Source organism: Protopterus annectens, chromosome 1.part1 (assembly GCF_019279795.1).
Source record: "Protopterus annectens isolate FY-2018-M chromosome 1.part1, PAN1.0, whole genome shotgun sequence".
Classification (NCBI taxonomy): Eukaryota; Metazoa; Chordata; order Ceratodontiformes; family Protopteridae; genus Protopterus; species Protopterus annectens.
The window spans coordinates 1,972,290,025-1,972,310,455 of record NC_056726.1 but is presented as its reverse complement, the minus strand read 5'-3'; the positions used below and the strand labels follow the sequence as shown (position 1 = coordinate 1,972,310,455).

General features: G+C 45.5%; 1 protein-coding gene across 1 annotated transcript in view; it reads right to left on the bottom strand.

The window, feature by feature from the left end:
- LOC122813118 (uncharacterized protein KIAA1841-like) overlaps window positions 1-20,431 on the bottom strand; it is a 1,352,705-nt gene that overhangs the window by 1,094,312 nt on the left and 237,962 nt on the right. Inside the window, exon 3 of the mRNA XM_044085254.1 lies at window positions 1,068-1,228. Within this exon, the coding sequence (XP_043941189.1) occupies window positions 1,068-1,228 (161 nt within the window). The remainder of the gene's footprint in view (window positions 1-1,067; window positions 1,229-20,431) is intronic.

Sequence of the window (20,431 nt, the reverse complement as noted above, 5' to 3'; positions counted from 1 at the left end):
TTTAACATAAAAAACACCATAAAGATGTATAGAATTTAAATTTTAAGACTCAATGCAAAAAGAACACAAATAAGTGTTTTTGTAGAGAGACAAAAGCCCTTGCACTGCCATATCCCTGCTACCTACATATACTAAATAAAGAAATGCACACATACGATGAAAATTTGGAAGTGTGTAGTACCACCCATGCCCCCTCTTGCATGCCTGAATAATTTCCAGTTTGGCAAGCAAATGGTAAACTGAAAATAGTTAGTGATCAGGACTTGTGATTGCAGACATTACTCTTGATAACAGAAACATACAATGAGGAGGATTACATGATTAACTTTCAATGACTGGGACAACAATCTGGTGTCTGATTCCCATTTTATTTCAACATTGAATACAACCCTACATTTTAGTTCCTATATTTCAATGGTCATCTACGCTAAGCAATAACGGCCTACATATCCAGCTGTACACTAGCTAGAATACCACAATCATTAAAAATATACTGCCTCTTGTACAGACTTCTTTCTGCTTTTCCCGGTTAGGGGTCGCCACAGCGGATCACCTGTCGAGTTGCCAATCCGGTGCCCAACCTTCCACGGAAGGCACATGCATTCACGCACTCACACCTAGGGCCAATTACGAGTGTCCAATCCACCTACAACATGTCTTTGGGATGTGGGAGGAAACCGGAGCACCTGGAGGAAACCCACACAACCACTGGGAGGACATGCAGACTCTGCACAGAAGGCACCCCAGCCGAGGATCGAACCGGAGAACCTCTTGGTGTGAGGCGACAATGCTAACCACTCCACCACCGTAGCCTCCCTGCCTCTTGTACAGACTAGTACATCTATATCCATCTATTTTGCCTGAACTCATTAATACTACCTATGGTTTTAAATGTAAAAATATATAGTTTTTATTCCTTCTTTAAAATATGTTTCAATGCAAATACACAAGTGACATATATGTAGCAAAAGAAAGCCTAAAACATATTTTAGTGACAAATCATTTAAGTTTCTACTGCGGGAGAAACAAATAATCTTTACAGAAAGTAAATTTATATGCATTCTCACCTTTTAAATTTGTCTTTTCTGTCCTTCACATCATCTGCTTCACTGTGTGTAAACAAGTCAGCTATGCGTGTCACCAGGTTGTCACTGATGCAATTCATGTTGCAAGGGGTAGCTACTACAGCACTCACGTTTTTATGGGAATATTGTATGCATTCTTCTATCTATAAGGAAGAAAATTAAAATCAAATACAATTCAGTGTTGATTACGGTTAAAGGACCTATCTTATAAAGTAATAATGACTGAAACACAGCATGCTGATTCAGATCTAATGATATTAACAATAGTAGGTAGTTATGTTAAATAAAGTGCAGTGGATGTATGCTGGACCAAAAGCAGCATCTCTTACTGAAAGCAATGAAATTATTTTTTTGCTCTCTTACCTTAATAACAATCAGATCCCTTCCTATGGAATCTCCAGTCTCCACTGGAGATTCTATAATTGGGCAAGTGACTGGAAAGCTCCCTACCCCCACCTGATGACAGGTGAGCTGCACCATTCCTCTCCTTTCCTCCCTCACTACAGCTCCCAGAGGTGTCTCAGCTACTTTTTAAACATGGGTTGCCTGGGATGTAATCAGGGCTTCATCCTTCTACATCAATAGAGCTGGCTGAAATAAGATATATTTTTTAAATTTAATTAAAGCTCCTGTAGAAACATATTCATTGCTTTTATACAATAATGGGTCTGCGACCAATATATAAGAACTTGCAAAAGACCTAACTTTTAAGCAGGCTGATAAGTAAAGGAAGTCAAAGAAAATGTCATAATAAAGAGAAGATGAAGAAAAAAGGCTGCACACAATTGAACAATGGCAGTTAAATTCTAGGAAACTTCAAGAGAAAATAATAAAATATGAATGGCTACTTTCCAAGTGGTGGCGATGAAACATTTAGACATACACAATACTACAAAAATGATTCCAGTCCCAGGCTTGAAATGACACTTGACCATACGCTTCCTTTCAGATCATGATAAATCTTGGAACCAGTATGAGCATACTTGGAGCATATCACTATTATGGTAATGTCTCAGAGTACAATCTACACGTAACAACCAAATAAGGACTACACTAAAGTCTAGGAGATTGCAGATGGATCTGCAGAAAAAAAAGGATGACTATACACATCTCTAAATATTCAGATTAAATAATGTGCACTGGTGTACTGTCTTTCATGAATAACAGCTCTCACATTTATTCTAATTAATGGGCCTTAGAACTAACCTAAAGGAGAATCCCTGAAGTTCAAAATGAGTGAGGAATCTTGCTTTCAGGTTTACTGAGAAAGCGCTCAAAAATATATAGAAATTATACAGTTCTTCAAACAGTATGAACTCTAGCGCCAGGCAAATGTACAGTTACTGTATATTAGGACACTGCCTGGGCACAAATGGTGCTTACTTGTTAAATTGAAAATGGGACCGACTCAAGTAGACCAGTTTAAGTAAGACATCAGCCATGAGGATGAAAACCTGCCAAAGCAAAAAACACAATAAAGGAGTTTGGACACAGACTGCTTTGCCCTGCCCCCCACCCCGCCCCCCACATGTGGGAGTGCTATCTTGTTCACAAAGGTTTGAGTGGAAGGTGAAGGGGAGGGAAAGCAGCTGTCATTGGTTTCAGGGAGTGGACAAACCATAAACCAGGATTAGAGAGACAGAGCAGACATAGGAGGAGAATGAGTGACTGAAGTATAAAATATTTAGCACAGGACTAGTTAAACCTCTTTTTTCACAGAATCAGCAAGACAGATACTTCAGAGATACTTCAGGTGCAGGCTTGCAGCTAACATTGGGTAAGACAGCGATTCAGGTCATTAGCCTTCTATAGGTCCCCAACCATGACCCAAGACTCGCACTCCACTTTCCTAAGCACCCTGGAGAATATTAGGGTCCAACCTAACACTCTCATACTGGGTGACTTCAACTACCCCTCCATTAACTGGGAAAACTACTCATGTACCAATACACTTGCCCAACGTTTCCTGAAATTCATTAATTCCAATGCCCTGGACCAGCTCATTCTTACCGTCCACTAGAGGTAGCAACATACTTGACCTGGTTATTACTAACATGGGTGACCATTGCTCTGTGCCAATAGTCAACTCCTCCCTGATTAGATCCAACCACAAACTAATCACCTTGGAAATCCACATCCCCTCTACCCCCTCGCAAAGTTAAACACCATGAAAAACTTTTCCAAAGCTAACTTTGGGGTCCAAAAAACAGAGGTGGCTAACTTCACAGCACCCATGCAATTGGAGAACAGCTGCATGACCGCCAAATCATACATTAATGCCTTGTACGAACACGTACACAAATGAATGGATATTGTCATACCCAATAGAACCAAGATCATCTCCTCCAAAAAAAGGAAGCTAATCTGGTGGTCCCCTGCCATAAACAAACTCTACAACAGAAAGAGGAAACTGATGAGAAATAAGGTGACGTCCCAAGACTGGAAAAATTCCCTTATCAGCCTCAACAAAAAGTTAAGATCTCTCATCAAATCATCTAAAGCTAGCTATGAAAACAGAATTGCAGCAGACAGTAAAGACAAAGTACAGTTTTGTACCTACCATAAATGTAGATGTCCGATAGATATGCAACTGCAGTCATAACATATGGGTTGTCCTGCCTCAGGCAGCCCTCGGTCGGCCGGATTCCAAAGTCTGGGTCCGACGTTGGCTGATGTCGCATTTCTCTCCGACGTCAGAGCGGCTGGAGTATATAAGCATCAGCCGACACCATCTTCTTCAGTGTTTCTTGCCCCAGATGCCAGGTGCCCTCCAATGAAGGCTGTAATCAAATTGGAAGACAAAAATAGATTTCCAGACAATAAGTAAGCAATAAACAGATACACCATAACAGATATCCCCAGCTAAGGATAATAGGGATAGGAGTGGACCCAAGGCATAGAGGGGAAGGAGGGAGGGAAAACCCGACTGCAGTTGCATATCTATCGGACATCTACATTTATGGTAGGTACAAAACTGTACTATGTCCTTCAAGGATGCAACTGCAGTCATAACATATGGGTTGAATACCATAGCTTAGCTGGGGGAGGTGGTATGCTCTAGGAAAAGGATGGTGTAGCTATCAATCCCTGCAGGACTGCTGAAGCAAAGCCTGCTCTGGATCTGGAATATAAAGGGAGGTTGTAGTGTTTGAAAAATGTATGCACAGAGCTCCATGTAGCAGCTTCTAGAATGTCTTTTGTAGGCACCCCTCTTAAAAAAGCTGTAGAGGTGGCTGTAGCTCTGGTGGAGTGTGGTCTGACATTGGCTGGCACACTCTTTCCATGGAAGGAATAACAGAATCTGATGCAATGTCCAATCCATTTTGAAATTGTCTGTTTGGAAATTGCTTTTCCTTGTATTCCAGGGGCGTAAGCTACAATAAGCTGATCAGACTTCCTACTGGTCTTAGTTCTGTCTAGGTAGTAGCGAAGTTGTCTGTGTATGTCCAAGGTATGTAACAGTCTTTCCCCTTTGTTCTCAGGATTGGGAAAGAAAGTAGGCAGGTTAATTGCTTGATTTAAAGAAACCCTGGATACCACTTTTGGCAGAAAAGTAGGGTTGGTTCGTAGGGAGACCCTGTCTCTGTGAAAAGTTATGAACGGTGGTATTGCCATTAAGGCCTGTAATTCAAACCCTTCTTGCTGAGGTTATGGCCAGCAGGAAAGCTGTCTTCCAGGAAAGAAATTGTAACTCCACAGAAGCTGCTGGCTCGAAGGGAGGTAAAGTCAATTTTTCTAGGACAAAATTGAGGTCCCAAGCTGGTACTGGTGCCTTTTTTGGGGGCTTTATATTCTTGATTCCTCTAAGAAATTGCCTTAGCAAAGGATGTGAAAACACAGGTGGATCAGTGTTGTATCTAGCTGAGATAGCTGAAGCATGTATTTTTATGGAAGAGTATGAGAGTCCGTTATGTAACATATTTGCCAAGTATTCCAAAATGAGAGGGATGCTCAAAAGTGATGCATCATGACCCTTGCTGGTATTCCAAATGCTGAATCTCTTCCATTTGGCTGAGTAAGCCTTTCTGGTGGATGGTCTGCGGGCTTCTGTTAGTATCCGCTGAACTTCCTTGGAGAGAGGTAAATTGAGGTTATTTATGGGATTTCCCAAGCTGTTAACTGTAGAGTCTATGTTGGGATGAACAGTCCTGAAGTTGTGTTGAGTCAAACGTTGGGGCCATTGTGGAAGGGCCCACGTTTTGTTGTGACATATGCTCCGTAGTAGTGGGTACCAGTGTTGTCTTGGCCTGTCTGGAGCTATTAGGATCCCCTTCGGTTGCTCTGCCTTGATGTTTAATAACACTGAGGTCATCAGTGGCAGGGGTGGAAATGCATAAATTATTAGGGAGCTCCAGTTGAATGAGAGGGCATCTACTTTCCATGCTTGTGGATGATATGTCCTTGAGCAGAACTTTTTTAAGTGATGATTGAGGTGGGAGGCAAATAGGTCCACGTCCGGCCTGCCCCATGTCGAGGTGAGTCGTATAAAGATGTCTGGATGTAGCCTCCATTCGTGGGGGTCTATGAAATTTCTGCTTAGACTGTCCGCCAGAACATTGTCTTTGCCTGGAACAAACTGGGATTGTAGCTGTATGTTTAGACCCAGTGATTTTTCCCAAAGATTCATTGTCAGTCTGCAAAGGGGGTAAGAATGAGTGCCCCCCTGCTTGTTTATGTACCACATCACAGTGGTGTTGTCTGTCCGTATTAGTAGGTGGCCTTGTTGAAGTTGTTGTCCAAAGGCCTCGATGGCATGCATTACTGCTAGCATTTCTTTTTGGTTGATATGCAGATGTGTTTCCTTTGGGGACCATTGCCCTTGAATACATCTGCCCTCCATGTGCGCCCCCCATCCAAGGTCTGAGGCGTCAGTGGTAATTGTCTGTGTTATCTGAGGTTTTTTGAACGACATGCCTGTGTTTAACTGGCTTACTGTGGCCCACCATAGAAATTCCTTTTGTAGACATGGAATGAGTGGAATAATTGCTTCTAGGTTGTTGCTGTGTAGAGACCATATGCTTTTTAAGTACCATTGAAGCTTTCTCATGTGTAGTCTTGCTAGTGGGACCAAGAGAATGCAGGATGCCATGTAACCCAGGGCCTGTAGGAAACTCCTTGCAGTCATCTGGGTGAGCTTTGCTGAACTTTTGAAGTAATGAGTTAACTTCTTTTGCTTGTCTTCTGTCAGGTAAGCCATTTGAGAGGCTGTGTCTAGTTTGGCTCCTAAGAAGGTTATTTGCTGGGATGGCTGAAGTCTTGACTTTTGAAAGTTGACTGTGTAGCCCAGAGCCTGTAGCAAGTGTATGACATAATTCAAGTTTTTTGTCAAGGTTAGTTTATTGTCCGCTTGTATGAGGCAATCGTCCAGGTACGGGTAGATTTGAATCCCCTGGAGCCTGCAATGAGCAATTACTGATGCCAGGCATTTCGTGAATACTCTGGGCGCAGTAGATAAGCCAAATGGCAATGCTGAGAATTGATAATGCTCTGGCCCTGCAAGAAATCTGAGGTATCTTATGCAGCTGTGTCTGATAGGGACATGCAGGTATGCCTCCTTGAGGTCCAGAGTAATCAGCCAAGAACCCTTGCCCAGCATGGGAAGGAGTTGCTGTAAAGTCAGCATTTTGAACTTTGGTACTATGAGAAAAGTGTTTAGAGCGGACAAGTCCAGTATTGGTCTCGATTGAGTTTCTTTTCTAGGAACAAGGAACAGTCTTGAATAAAACCTCTGACCTTGTTCTTGTTGTGGAACTTTTTCTATTGCTTTGATCTGAGCAAGCAGAGAAATTTGCTTGATAGCCTCTGCCCTCTGATTTTGTGGAAGGTTTGGCATGCCTTGTTTTCTTGGCAAGGTATGAAAGTGGAACCTGTAACCGTGGTCTATAATGTCCAAAATCCATTCAGTTTGTGCCAATTTTTTGAAAACAGAGATAACTTTCCGCCCAAAGGAGCTTCTGTTTGCTCCCTGGTCAGCGGAAGTAGAGGAAAGTCATTGACATTGTTCCTGCGGGGCAGGAGAAACCCCTGTGTCACTTCTTTGGTTTGCTGGTTGCCATTGTCGTCCCCTGTAGGATCCTCTGTATTGCCCTTTTCCTCGGCCACGCCTGTTTTTACCCCTTTGAAATCTTTCAGGATTAGGAAAGGACCAGTTTTTAGAAGGCCAGTTCCTGCTGAATCTGGGCGGCTGAACCTGGAGGAAATCTTTGACTGTCTGTACTGACTTGGCTTTTTCCTCAATGGACTTTAACACATCTTTAGCATTAGCACCAAAAAGCTTGTTCTTTTCCAAGGGTGCATCAAGAAGTTTTGCCTTAACATGATCTGGTAAAGGTTGTTCTTTTAACCATGCATGTCTACGAATGACTGCCCCTGTCATAGCTGCCCTACATGAAGCCTCCAATGCATCATATCCACACTTTAAAAAATGATTGCTAACCTGCTGAGAGTTATGCACAGCCTCCTGCAAAGACTTCCTATCTAAAGGTTCAGGAGAGGCCAAACTTTTCTGTAAATCGTCTAACAGGAAATCCTGATATTGAAACATGTGAAAGAGACAATTGGGAGCTCTCATAGATAAAGTAGTGGAGGTGTAGACCTTCTTCCCCCATCTCTCTAAGGACCTTGCTTCCCTGTCGGAAGGCAAAGGATTTTTGGATGTGGTAGCTGAAACCCCTTTAGGCCCCCGGGAAATTGTTTCTAAATCAACAGCATGGGCCCTAAATAAATGAGAATGGGTTTCTGGGACCCTATAGTATCTCTCAGGCTTGACAGGAGCAGGAGGAAGAGTATCAGGGGTAACACTGGAGTCAGAGTATAAGTCATCCAAAACATCAAGCACAGGAGGTATAGCTAAGGGTCTGTGTTGAGGCTTTTTGAGGAAGGTTCGAAGGTGCTTTCTGGAATCAGAAAATTCCTGTCCTTGCCACTTAAAATGCTCCCTCATGTAATGCAGAACTTCCCTAAAAGAAATATCCTCAGGAGGAGAGGCCGAGGGAATGGAGTCCTCTGCATCTGAATCCTCAGAGGTCTGGAAGGGCTCTTCCTGGCTTTCAGAGGGAACAGAGTCCTCAGAATCTTCATCTGAGGGCAGAGGGTCAGAGGGTTCAACCCTGGGCCTCTTATCAGGAGGAGGCTGGGATCCTCTCTCAGGATGGGCCTGGGAGCCTCTGATCAGAGAAATTAAATCTGCGGCCATGGACATGATTTGAGTTTCAGGAGTAGGCTGAGGTAAGGTTTTAGCAGTAAGATGTTTGGACTTGCTGGCTGCCTTGACACGTGTGTAGGCCTTGATAGACATGGACATGGGAGGCCTAGCCGCTCCACGTGCAGGAGTGACTTTATCAACAGCAATGGTCTCGGGCATTTCCTCGGTTTCGGTATCCGGAGGAAAATCAATAACTGGCGTCGGAGTGGCCTCCGGTATCGGAGGTATCGGTAATGCGGTGTCTTCGGTTCGGAGCGGTGGAATAACTGCCTCAGAGGGACCCGGAGCACTCGCGGTTAGTTTTGGCGTGGTGTCAGTGGAAGACGTGGGCCGAGGATGTCGGTCCCGGTCTTTTCGTTTCTTAGGAGTCTGCGTTGTCGGTTGTTCCGATGGCATTGTATAATCAAATTTTTCACCGAAAAAGTCTTCAGCGAACTCCGCCCGGTGCCTGAGAGTGCACTTGTTGAAGCGAGCACAGACGGCACAGGCCGAGACGTCGTGGTCTGGGCCAAGGCAAGGGAGGCAGTAAGAGTGGAAATCCTTATGAGGTATTTGTTTACCACAAGACAAACAATTATTTACTTTTTCAGTAATTTCTGACATCGGCTGAGGCAAGAAAAGGTCCCCAACGGGGTACTTAGTTTTTTTGATAACTTTGGTTTCGAAGAATACAGGAGCTGACCGACCGGCACTTGCGAACTGCTTCTGCTTCGGGCACCGCGTGGCAAGAAAGACTGAAGAAGATGGCGTCGGCTGATGCTTATATACTCCAGCCGCTCTGACGTCGGAGAGAAATGCGACATCAGCCGAAGTCGGACCCAGACTTTGGAATCCGGCTGACCGAGGGCTGCCTGAGGCAGGACAACCCATATGTTATGACTGCAGTTGCATTCTTGAAGGACATCCACAAGGCCTTCTATAGTTTTGTAAAGAATCTCCACGGCAATATCCAGATTTGCTAGGAGCTGTTGCACAATGGCACCTCTTATACAGAGCCAACAGATATTTCCAATATACTAGCCAACAGATTCAATGCCAACTTTACCCCTTTCTCCCCCACCAAAGGACCAATCACAATATGAGTAAATTGCCAGGCACCCAGTATTACTGCTGCACAGGTTAAAACAGCACTGTCCAAGGCCAAGAATACAGCTACTATGGGACCTGACAATATCCCTGGCTGTGTTCTACATGAACTACAGAGTGAACTGGCACCACACCTGTGTGCCCTAGTCAATCACAGCCTCACCTCAGGCTTTGCCCCTACCGAATGGAGCACGGCTACAGGTCATCCCTCACTCAGGAATCATAGAAAAACTCACTAATTTAGGCATCAACCCCTATTATCACTAGGTGGGCTGCAAACTGGCTCACAGAACCCACAGTGTGAAAGTAGCTGACTCCAAGTCAGACTGTTGACCAGTCATGAGTGGAGTCCCACAGGGATTGGTCTTGGTATCTATTTCTCTGAAGTCCAGGCCAACACGAAGGGACTCTGGCTGACAAAGTTCACATACGATACGATTGCAAGTTGGGAGCCATAATTAACTCCCCAAGTGATGTTGACATCCTACAGAAAGGCCTCACTGAGACCAATGACTGGTGTCAGAACCATGGCTTTAAGCTCAATGCCAAAAAATGCGTCATCATCCCCTTTGGGAAAAACCCGGTTCCCATGAATTATCACATTGATGATAGTCCACTGAACACAGAAGGCGTCATAAGAGATCTGGGAACACAGGTTGACAGCAACCTCTCTTTTGACTACCACATTGCCACTGCGGTCAGAACGTCCTTCTATGTGGCACATCTCATTACTAAGGGTTTTGCATCTAGGAATAAAGAGGTCATTGTCTCCCTCTACTCTTCCCTCATTAGGCCAGTCATCGAGTACAATGCCCCATTTGGCATGGACCTCATTAGACAACTACAACAACTGGAGAGGCTGCAAAAATACCTCACAAAGAGGATCTTAGGCCTTAAACACTTGTCCTATATGGACAGACTCAAAAAACTCCAACTATTCTCTGTCTCATATCACCTACTTGAGGTGCTCTCTGCTTTACTTACAAAGCCATGTCTAACCCAACTCTGTTAGAAATGCTACATCTAAAGAAATCACAATCCATCCAATCTACACGCTCCAGAGACCTCAACCTCATTACCACACACAACAGAACAAGCTGGAGGGACAGGTTCATGACCCACAGACTACCCATGCTATGGAATAGACTTCCCATCCATGTCAAGCAGAGTGCCTCACTGGCCCTCTTCAAGAGGGATCTTGATGAGTGGATGGGAAATAGAAAATTCACCCCGGGGATCACTCCAGTGGCTCTACTTGACAGAGGCACTGGAAATTAAGTTTGGGTGGCACGATGCCACGGTAATCCTATGGGCTAGGCTTGTAAAGGCTCCAGAGCCATTAGCCTAGTACACACCTATAAACAAACCATCTTCATTTACCCACAACTAGTGAAAAGGCAGGAGACATCTGAGGTCTAGCAACATGTTTGTGAAACTGAGGCCTAAACAGGAGTTGATAAGGTTGTGAACTACCTGTAAAATATTATCTTAGTAGCTAGGAAGTGGGATCAGGCATGAAAAGAACTTAAGAATATGATGAAATTATTGTGCTATGATAGCAGGATATGTTTATTATAAATTAGAATTAGTGCTGCATTTGAAAGCTAAGTGGTGTATCAAGACCTGGGGGTCTAGCTGCAACAGTGATAGTGATGTTACTCATGTTATAGTGGAGCTGTGGCTATTTAAGTGTTCACAAGATTCTGTGCAGACTGGTGAGAAACTTGTTGCAAGGGACTTTTGAGGAGGACAGGATGAGGAATATGTTTAAAAAATGACCTCTTAGGAGGGGGGTCTATGCCAATTTTTAGAACGCACACAATTTCGAACGTTACATGGTCGAGACCAAACGTTCGAAATTGCAAGAGTTCGAAGACTGACTTTCAATGGTGCCGTATGGTGCAGATAGGGAGAATTTACCTTTTTGGCACTGAAGTGCAGTCTCGGAGTTGGTATATATAAGTAGGGGGGGTGTGGGGGTGCATGGGGGGGGGCGTCCTCCCCTGCTCACACTGTTAAAGTGTGTTTTTCATTTCTTTTTTTTTTTTTGATATTCAAACAACCAAATGTCGAACATTTCATCTCGACCATGTAATGTTCGACATTTTGGATGTTCGAATATTTAACATAGACCCTAAGGAGGATATCATAACTTTAGTATTCTACTGCAAGCTGCAGCTGGTGGTTTATCAACAAGTGAAGGCATTCCAATTTGTTTTTACTGGAAAAAAAATGCTATACAACATAAAACTTACAAGCTCACTGTACAAACCATATATTAGTTGCACTTTTCTTATTCTTACCTAGTGGCTGGCCAGTTATATCGTTATTAGCTCCAGTCTTAATTTTTAATTTTGTCGTTTGGACAGACCTATACTGGGGATTACAGATTCCTCTTAGGAATCATAGCATCATAGGAGGTTACTAGGCTAATGATCCTGGGGCCCTTAACAAGCCTAGCCAAGAATTTATCCCCAAAAATAAACCTCAGTCAGCACCTGTCTCCCATGTCAATGAGGGACACAGGTGGAACCCCTGAGACAAATTTGTGGTTTCCCATCCACTCATCAAGGTTGTGCTTGAAGAGGGCAGCAAGGTACTCTGACATGTATGGGAAGTCTATTCCAGAGACGGGGCAGCCACTGGGAGACAAACCTGTCTCTACAGCAGGTTTTGTTGATGTCGCATATTAGGTTCAGGACTTTCAAGCAGGTAATGCATGAGGAGTTAGACTTACAGATATGAAGCATCTCTACTAGGGCAGGATCTGAGATCACCTTGTAGCAGAGACACAGATCACCCCTCAGCAATCTGTACAATACCTAATAGAGTGATAGTGATTTAAGCCATTCCCATAGGGTGGGTGATGGTGGCCACAAATTCTCTTTGTGAGGTATTTCAGTGACTTTTCCAGTTGGTGCAGATGTTTGGAGAGGTGCATACCAAACGGGGCTTTATACTCAATTATTTATCTAATGAGGGAGGAGTACAGAGAGATAATAATCTTTTTTTTCTGGATGAACCAAGTAAAAGGCTTTTCTGACCATTGCCACTCCATGATGGTCTTTACCTACTTTAATTATTTGAAGTAGTAAAACTGAATTCCTCTTCTCCCTCCATATCAGCACTCTTCCTGATGGTTTATCCTTTCTTTGGACCCTTAATTTTACTTTATTTATTTACATTTGTTTACCAGGTGGTGTCTGTCTGGGCCAGGGGCCCATTTTCAGTGGAACCCGGGGATAAAAGCTCCGAGACAAGTAGTAAATAAAAAGATAGCAATAGAAAAAGACAGACAATGCATGACAGAAATAATTACAATCTGAGCACATTGAATAAAACAGATAAGTGATGTCATTATATGCAAGATAATAATACAGATAACTTACGTCATTACACACGAGATAATACAGATAAGATATATACAAGATAATAATACAAATAAGTGATATCATCATACAAAAGATAATACAGATAAGTGATGTCATTATATACAAGATTTCTCTCTTTTTTTTTTAATTCATCATTTCAAACTTGCTTTTTCTCCTTAAGGATTCTTGTCTCCGTTGAATAATGTATTTTTCGCCATACTTAATCATTTCTGTACTTAATCTATTTGCATCAATGGAGACCATGACCACCATTCATTAGACTACAGTATACAATTTCTTTGTGCCACTGTTTTCAGTCCCATATTATTCGAGCTGTTCACATTGTGATGTGCCTCCACAATATGGGGTGATTACTCTCTGACTTACATTTTCTAATTACTATCTTTATTGCCACTAACATGATCAATCCTATCACTTTACAATATCATGCTTCTTCAAAGTCTGCTCCCAGAGTTCCTTAGTTAAAATAAATGAATCATCCACTAACTGTATTTATCTTGCATATCCATCTTAAATTGTGGTGGTTTTGGACATGTCCAGAAACATATTTCCAGTATCCCTTTCCTTCTAACCTGAACTGCCAACACCTTCGAGCTACTTATGGGATGATCCCATGCAGTTTATGTAAAGGCATTTCCAGGCAGATATCTGGAATCTTCTAGACTTCACAACATACCTTGGGGTCTAACACATCTCTTGTCATTGTTTACTTGTGTATTCTTTTCTGAGGTTTGTCTTCCACTACTCATTTAGATTTTTATTTTGATTTCTTTAATTACTAGGGAGTACTTTGTAGAATCTACTAGTTAACACACTGTTTTGCTTCTGGTTGTTGTTGTCTTTCGGCTTTTCCCGGTTAGGGGTCGCCACAGTGGAACTCCGGTCCGCTAATGATTGGTAGTTGATTTTTACGTGCAGAGTTACCAGCCCTGACGCACAACCTTCAACGAAGGTACGCCCATTCACGCATGTCTCCACGCAGAAGACGCTCTAGCTGAGAATCGAACCGGACAGCGTCTTACTGTGAGGTGATGCTACCGCAGCACCACCACCGTGGTCTCTGTTTTGCTTCTGGTATTCTAGTTTATTTTAATAATTTTTTTAACCCTGAAAATGACAGGTTCCTTCTCACCTGTCTTCCCATGCTCTCCATACTTCATACCAATCCTTTAGATTTTCTCTTTCTTGTAACTTGAACCTTTTCTTCACAATCCAATATAGCACTGCGCCCTTCTTTTAAAATGTTACCCTTTAGTTTTTTGAGCTTGTCTAGAACAAAAAAAAATCCTTCTACTTGCTGGATTCAAATAATCCTACAGGAAGTACCTACATTCACAAAGTCTCCATTTCCTTTATCTCCAATGCATTCTTTCTATGTTGAACATTATTTATACACGTGCATTACAGATAGTAAACCTTTTTTTTTTTTTTTAAATTAGGATGGGATTCTCTATCCAAACTTGTGGTCACATACCCATCCTCATTGTTTCCCAGTTGTAGTTACCTTGTCTCAACATCATTTGCTTCCACAATGCATTGTATTCCTCAGGTTACTAGTTTTAGTTGTGCTGCCCTGGAACAGTCTTGACTCTTGTAGATTTAGGAGTCTCACCCTCCTTGTTCATCAAGGAGAAAAAGAAGTTATGTACTCACCATAATGTTCCATCTGAGTAGGTACTTCATTTGTCTGTAACCTGTGGGTATCGGATCCGAGCAGGCAGCTTTCCAAGCTCCAAGATCCAAGCTCCTAGCTCGTCCCCCTATCCACAATCCCCTGCTACCAACCATATTACCTCAGATCGTTTTTTTTTGCCTCACCAACCTGGTAACACAAAAATTAACTCTAAAGGTGATCAGAAAATCCCAAAAGGTTCGGAGGATGGCAGGGGGGGGGGGGTCGGTTGCAGACAAATGAAGTACCTACTCAGATGGAATGTTATGGTGAGTACATAACTTCTTTATCTGAAGTAGTTACTTCATTTGCTCTGCAACCTGTGGGACAGAGTCCCCAGCTACCTTATAAAAACCTGGGTGGTCCTTACGGAAGGATAGTCTGAAGCACCGCAGAGCCAAAAGAAGCCCTACTCCTCGAAATCACATCTAGTTTATAATGAGAAATGAACGTATGAGAAGAGGACCAAGTAGCTGCTGAACATATGTCGTCCACTGGAACCCTAGACCAAAAAGCTGTTGAGGTGGCTACAGATCTTGTAGAATGAGCACGGATACTAACCGGGGCTGGCTTGCCAGACGATATGTACCCCTGAATAATACACTGACGATCCAATTTGCTACAGTCACTTTGGAAATGGCTTTGCCCATGGCTGATTTTGCATAAGAGACAAACAACTGGTCCGACTTGCGAAACTCTCTAGTCCTATGCAAGTAGAAATGCAGCTGTCTGTGTACATACAATTTGTGCAATGTGTATTCTCCCTTGTTCTGAAATTTTGGAAAAAACACTGGTAGATTTATCGATTGATTTATATTTGCTTCTGAAGCAACCTTAAGCAAGAAAGACGGGTTAGTCCTGAGGGACACTTTATCTCTGTGAAAGATAAGGTAAGGAGGTTTCATACACAAGGCTTGCAGTTCTGAAACCCTTTTGGCCGAAGTAATAGCCACTAAGAAGGCCATTTTCCATGACAAGAACTTCAACGGAACCGAGGACGCCAGTTCGAAAGGTGGACTCGTCAACGCTTGCAAGACTAGAGTGAGATCCCATGGGGGAACCACAGACTTTACAGGTGGATTTAATAGAAAGATGCCTCGTAAGAAGGTTTTGCACAACTTTGTAGATGCTAAGGAACCTATGCCGTCCCCCACATGAAAATGGGAGATGGCCGCCAATTGCACCTTAACTGTAGAAGCACTTGCTCCCTGCTGAAAAATCAACGAGAGGAAGTCCAGAATGGTCGGAATAGGGACAGTAAATGGGTCCAAGCCCTTGTCTTTGGCCCAAATGGAAAAACGTTTCCATTTACTGTTGTAAAGTTTTCTGGTAGACGGCTTATGAGCCGCAACCAGAATGGCCTTAACGGGAGATGAGATACCGGGAGTCCTAGCCTTTATTAGAACTGGATCAGCTAAGCTGCAAGCTTGAGGCGAAACAGGTTCGGGGTTGGGAAACCCGCGGGATGCGAGATCAGTTCTGGACTGGGATCCAGAATCCACGGAGGAGCCACACTGTGAGACCGCAGAAAAGGGAAACAGATCTGTCGAGGCCAGAATGGGGCTATGAGAATAACTCTGCTCCCCAACAGACAGGCTTTCTGAATGAATTTCATCATGAGTGGAAGGGGGGGGATAAGCATAAAGGAGCCCGGGAGGTCAAGCATGGACTAGAGCGTCTCTGGGGGTCTCCCCTCTGGGGGGAATTATTGTGAAGTACTCACTGCATTTTGTGTTTAAAGGAGAAGCAAAAAGATTGCAGCAAGGCCGACCCCATTTAAGGAAGATCTGCTTCGCAACAGATGGATTCAGAGACCACTCGTACGGAGTGAGAAGCACCCGACTTAGCTTGTCTGCTAATATGTTGGACCATCCCGGGATGTGCATTGCTACCAGAAAGCAGTTGGTGGAGATTGCCCATTCCCAAACTCTCATGGCCTCTCAACACAGGGGATAGGATCTGGTTCCTCCCTGTTTGTTTATATACCAGACTACTGACATGTTGTCTGTCTGGATCGCAATAGTCCCCAGGGGAAGAAGGTCATGGAGAGCTTGCAATGCCAAAAGCACCGCCCTCATCTCTAGGACATTGATATGCAATGCGGTCTCTAGGGAAGTCCATGTGCCTTGAACGGATCTGCCTAAACAATGCCCCCCCACCCACGGCGAGAAGCGTCCGTGGTCAACATGGCTTTGACCGGGGGAAAATCACAAAAGGCCTCCCTTCTCTGAGTTCCCGCGCATGTAACCACCAAAGAAGGGAGTCCCTGCAAACTCTGCTCAGCGGTATCGGCGTGTTCAATGGGTGGAACGAGAGGGACCATTGGACTTGAAGGGTCCATTGTAATATTCGCATTCACAGATGGGCATGGAGGGAGAGACTGATCGCTGCTGACATAGACCCCAGTGCCCTCAGGACTAACTCCGCTGGAGGAGTAGGACTCTGAAGAAGGGCTAACACCTGATATGACAAGCTGTTCAGTCTGACTGATGTTAGAGTAGCTCGGGAGATTCGAGTATCCAACCTGGCCCCTATGAATTCTAGGGCTTGAGTGGGGCACAGGCAGGACTTCTGCCGGTTCACTGAAATGCCTAGGCTGTGGGCTAAAGTCAGTGCGTAATCTCTCGTCACAGAGAGCTGATGCCTGTTGGTCGCAGTAAGGAGCCAGTCGTCTAGGTACGGGAAGACCTGAATGCCCTGAAGTCTCAGGTGGGCTGCAACCACCGCCATGACCTTGAACACTCTGGGTGCTGAGGTGAGGCAGAATGGAAGAACCCTGAATTGATAATGACTGGCTCCGAGCCGGAGGCGGAGAAACCTCCTGGATCATCTGTCCATCAAGATGTGGTAGTACGCATCCTTGAGGTCTATGGAGCACATCCAGTCGTTCTCCTGCAGAAGGGGGAGAATAGATTGAAGAGTGACCATCCGGAACTTTTCCTTGGGTATGAACAGGTTCAGAGCGGAAAGGTCTAAGATGGGTCTGAGGTCCCCGGTTTTCTTTGGCACCAAAAAGAACCTTGAGCAATAACCCAATCTGGACTGATTTGGGGGGACGGGCTGGATGGCTCTTTTTCTTAGCAGCTTCAAAATCTCTGAAGCCGCTGCGTCCCTCTGATCGGGTGGGACATCGGGGAGGCATCTGGTTTTGGGGGGAAGATTTAGGAATGGAATGGAATAACCTCTGGAAATGATACAGAGCACCCATCGATCCATTGTAAGGGACTCCCAGTTTGACAGGTGCTCCATCAACCGCCCCCCGACTGCCTCCAGAGAGGGACAGTCGGGCAAGCCCTCAGGGATGTTGCGCGGGTCTGTCCGAGAAAGGTCCTCTAGACCCAAAATTACACGGCCCCTCTCTGCCTCTGGACCGGCATCCAACTTGTCCTCCTCTGCCTCTAGAGGACGAGTGGTCCGCAGCTGGATGGGATTGCTGAGACTTGCGGAACCACAGCTTCTTTTGTCCCCTCTGATTCCTGGAGAAGGATCTTTGGGGACTAGAGAAGCGGACTCCGATGGCAGACAGCGTCTTCCCGTCCTTTTCACTTTGGACCAACGTATCGCAAACGGTCTTGCCGAAAAGAGCAGAACCGTCAAATGGGGCGTTCGCAAAGGATGCCTTGAAGGGGATCCACGAAGTCGCAAAGACGGAGCCAGGCGTGACGTCATAAGACGACCCCTGCTCCGCTGGCTCTAGCGGTTCCCTCCAAAACATGGGAGAGGAGCCGCATAGACGTATTAGAGATGGATTTCAGAGTGGCCATTCGTGTCGTAAACACATTCTTGTCTCCGACCGACATGGACTCCGGGGGGGCTGCAGCGTATTCCTTGATCAAGTCTCGCTGTAGCCTGACGGTATGTGCCATATAGTTCAGCACCCTTATGGAAAAGGTCAGTGAAGCAAACATCCGCTTCCCAATCCAGTCCAACACTCGAGATTCTTCATCTGGCGGGTGGACCAAAGAACTCTCCTGAGCGAGTTCTTTCTTGGTGGCCACCGCCAGCAACATGGCATCAACAGGGGTTCCTTTTGCCCATGACTGTCTATCTGTGGGGGACTTGGGACTTTATCGGGATGCCTAGGGATTGGCTCCACAGTATCGGGCTCCTTCCACGTCCTGGTGGTAATTAAGTCCACCAGGGGGTCGGCCGGAGGGGAAACCCAGGAGGTAGATGGTCCTGCCTCAAACACCTCCAGGAACACAGATTCATCAAGGGAAGGTTTTTGGGCAGACCACCCCACTCTAATACGCAACATTTCCATGATGTCTCCAAAGGAGACATCTTTAGGAGGTGACCTTGGGGAACCCTCCCTATCGTCTAAGTCCGTGTCGGTGGTAACAGACTCGAGGGAGTCCAGGTGCCTCCTTTTACACCGACGTTTCCGAGGAACCTCCTCGGTGGGGCAATCTGAAGAGGACTCATCCACGGGTTGTTGTTCCTCCACAGGAACTAGCTGGAGGGCTTGGGCAGGCTGTCCCTATGGTCGGATGATGGAAGCCAGACCCTCATACAGTGGGGGTACGGGTGGAAATGAAGCCCGACCGGGGACCTGGAGGACCTCGACAGTACCCTCTCCACTACCTCAAAAGCCGAAGGAAAATTGCCCTCGCCAGCCTCTAAGAGCATCTCCTCGGCTCCGAGGAAGGGATCGGGGTCAGAGCCGATGCAGTCGGTGCCGAGAGAGAGGTGCGCTCCCAAGCCAACAGCTCCGAAGACACAACAACTCCCTCGGATCCGACGCTCAGCCCTCGGCCCCGAGAGCTCGGATCCGACAAGCTTGAGGGCAGAGTCGGCGTCGAAGAGACCAGCGCTATCAGCGCCGACAAATCCCTGGGTCCGAAGGGGCTCGGATCCGATGACTCCGACATCTGAAAACGAGTCGGAGAAGGCGTGATCGGGGCAAACATGGGGGCTGCACTCCCCCCCAGAGGGGAGGGAGGCAAGAGCACCCCCATCTGCATTTGGGTCTGCAAAAACCGACGCATCATCCGATCCATATCCGCTTCGGAGATGCTTCTCGACCTGGAAGAGGTAGTTGAGGTGGGCCGGGAGGGCCACCTCGACGACCTCGAGGGAGACCGATCCTCCTCCTCCGGCGAGAAGCTAGGTGAACGGAGCCAAGAGGAGGAGGATCCGGAGACCCTCGAAGGAGACTTAGCTGCTTTAGCTGGCGGAGCCGAGGTTTGAGATTCAGCCCGCCTTTTATGGGATCTATGTCCCTCCTTATCCTTGTGCCTCTTCTCCCTAGCAGAAGAGGCACTAGTTTCCTCAGAGCTCAAACCCGAAGAGGGAGGTTGAGTCCCGGGTTGAGCTAAGGGAACAGAGGGTGCTGGGGCCACCGAGGATGCCGGAGCCCGAACGGGAGAGGAAGAAGAAGCTGACTCCTGGGGGAGCTTTCCCACCAGGATCAGCTTGTTTTTCCTATCCCGAAGTGCCCGGGGGTTAAAGGCCGCACAGATCTGGCAGGCCTCTGATAGATGGGCTGCCCCCAGGCACAAAACGCACTGAGTGTGGCCATCAGCTGGGAAAAGCTTGTGGCCACACTCAGTACATTTAGAAAAAATGGCCTTAGGCCCTTCCGACATTTTAGCACTCACACACACACCCAAATGCTAAGGGGGGGAGGGGGAGTGACTAAAGAAAAGCTAATTAACTGCACCAAAAAAAATTAAACTACCACAAAAGGGGATCGAAAAAGGGTTAGTACCACACACACAAGATTTTAAATTCTAGAAAAAGGTTATAAATCACCAACGATCTCACCCAGCCAGGAGCTCTTCAAAAGGAAAGCTTCTTCAGCCGTGGCAAAAAACGATCTGAGGTAATATGGTTGGTAGCAGGGGATTATGGGTAGGGGGATGAGCTAGGAGTTTGGATCTTGGAAAGCTGCCGGCTCGGATCCGAGTTCGGATCCGATACCCACAGGTTGCAGAGCAAATGAAGTAACTACTTCAGATTCAACTTTTCCCAGCTCGCCCTGGTTTTCACC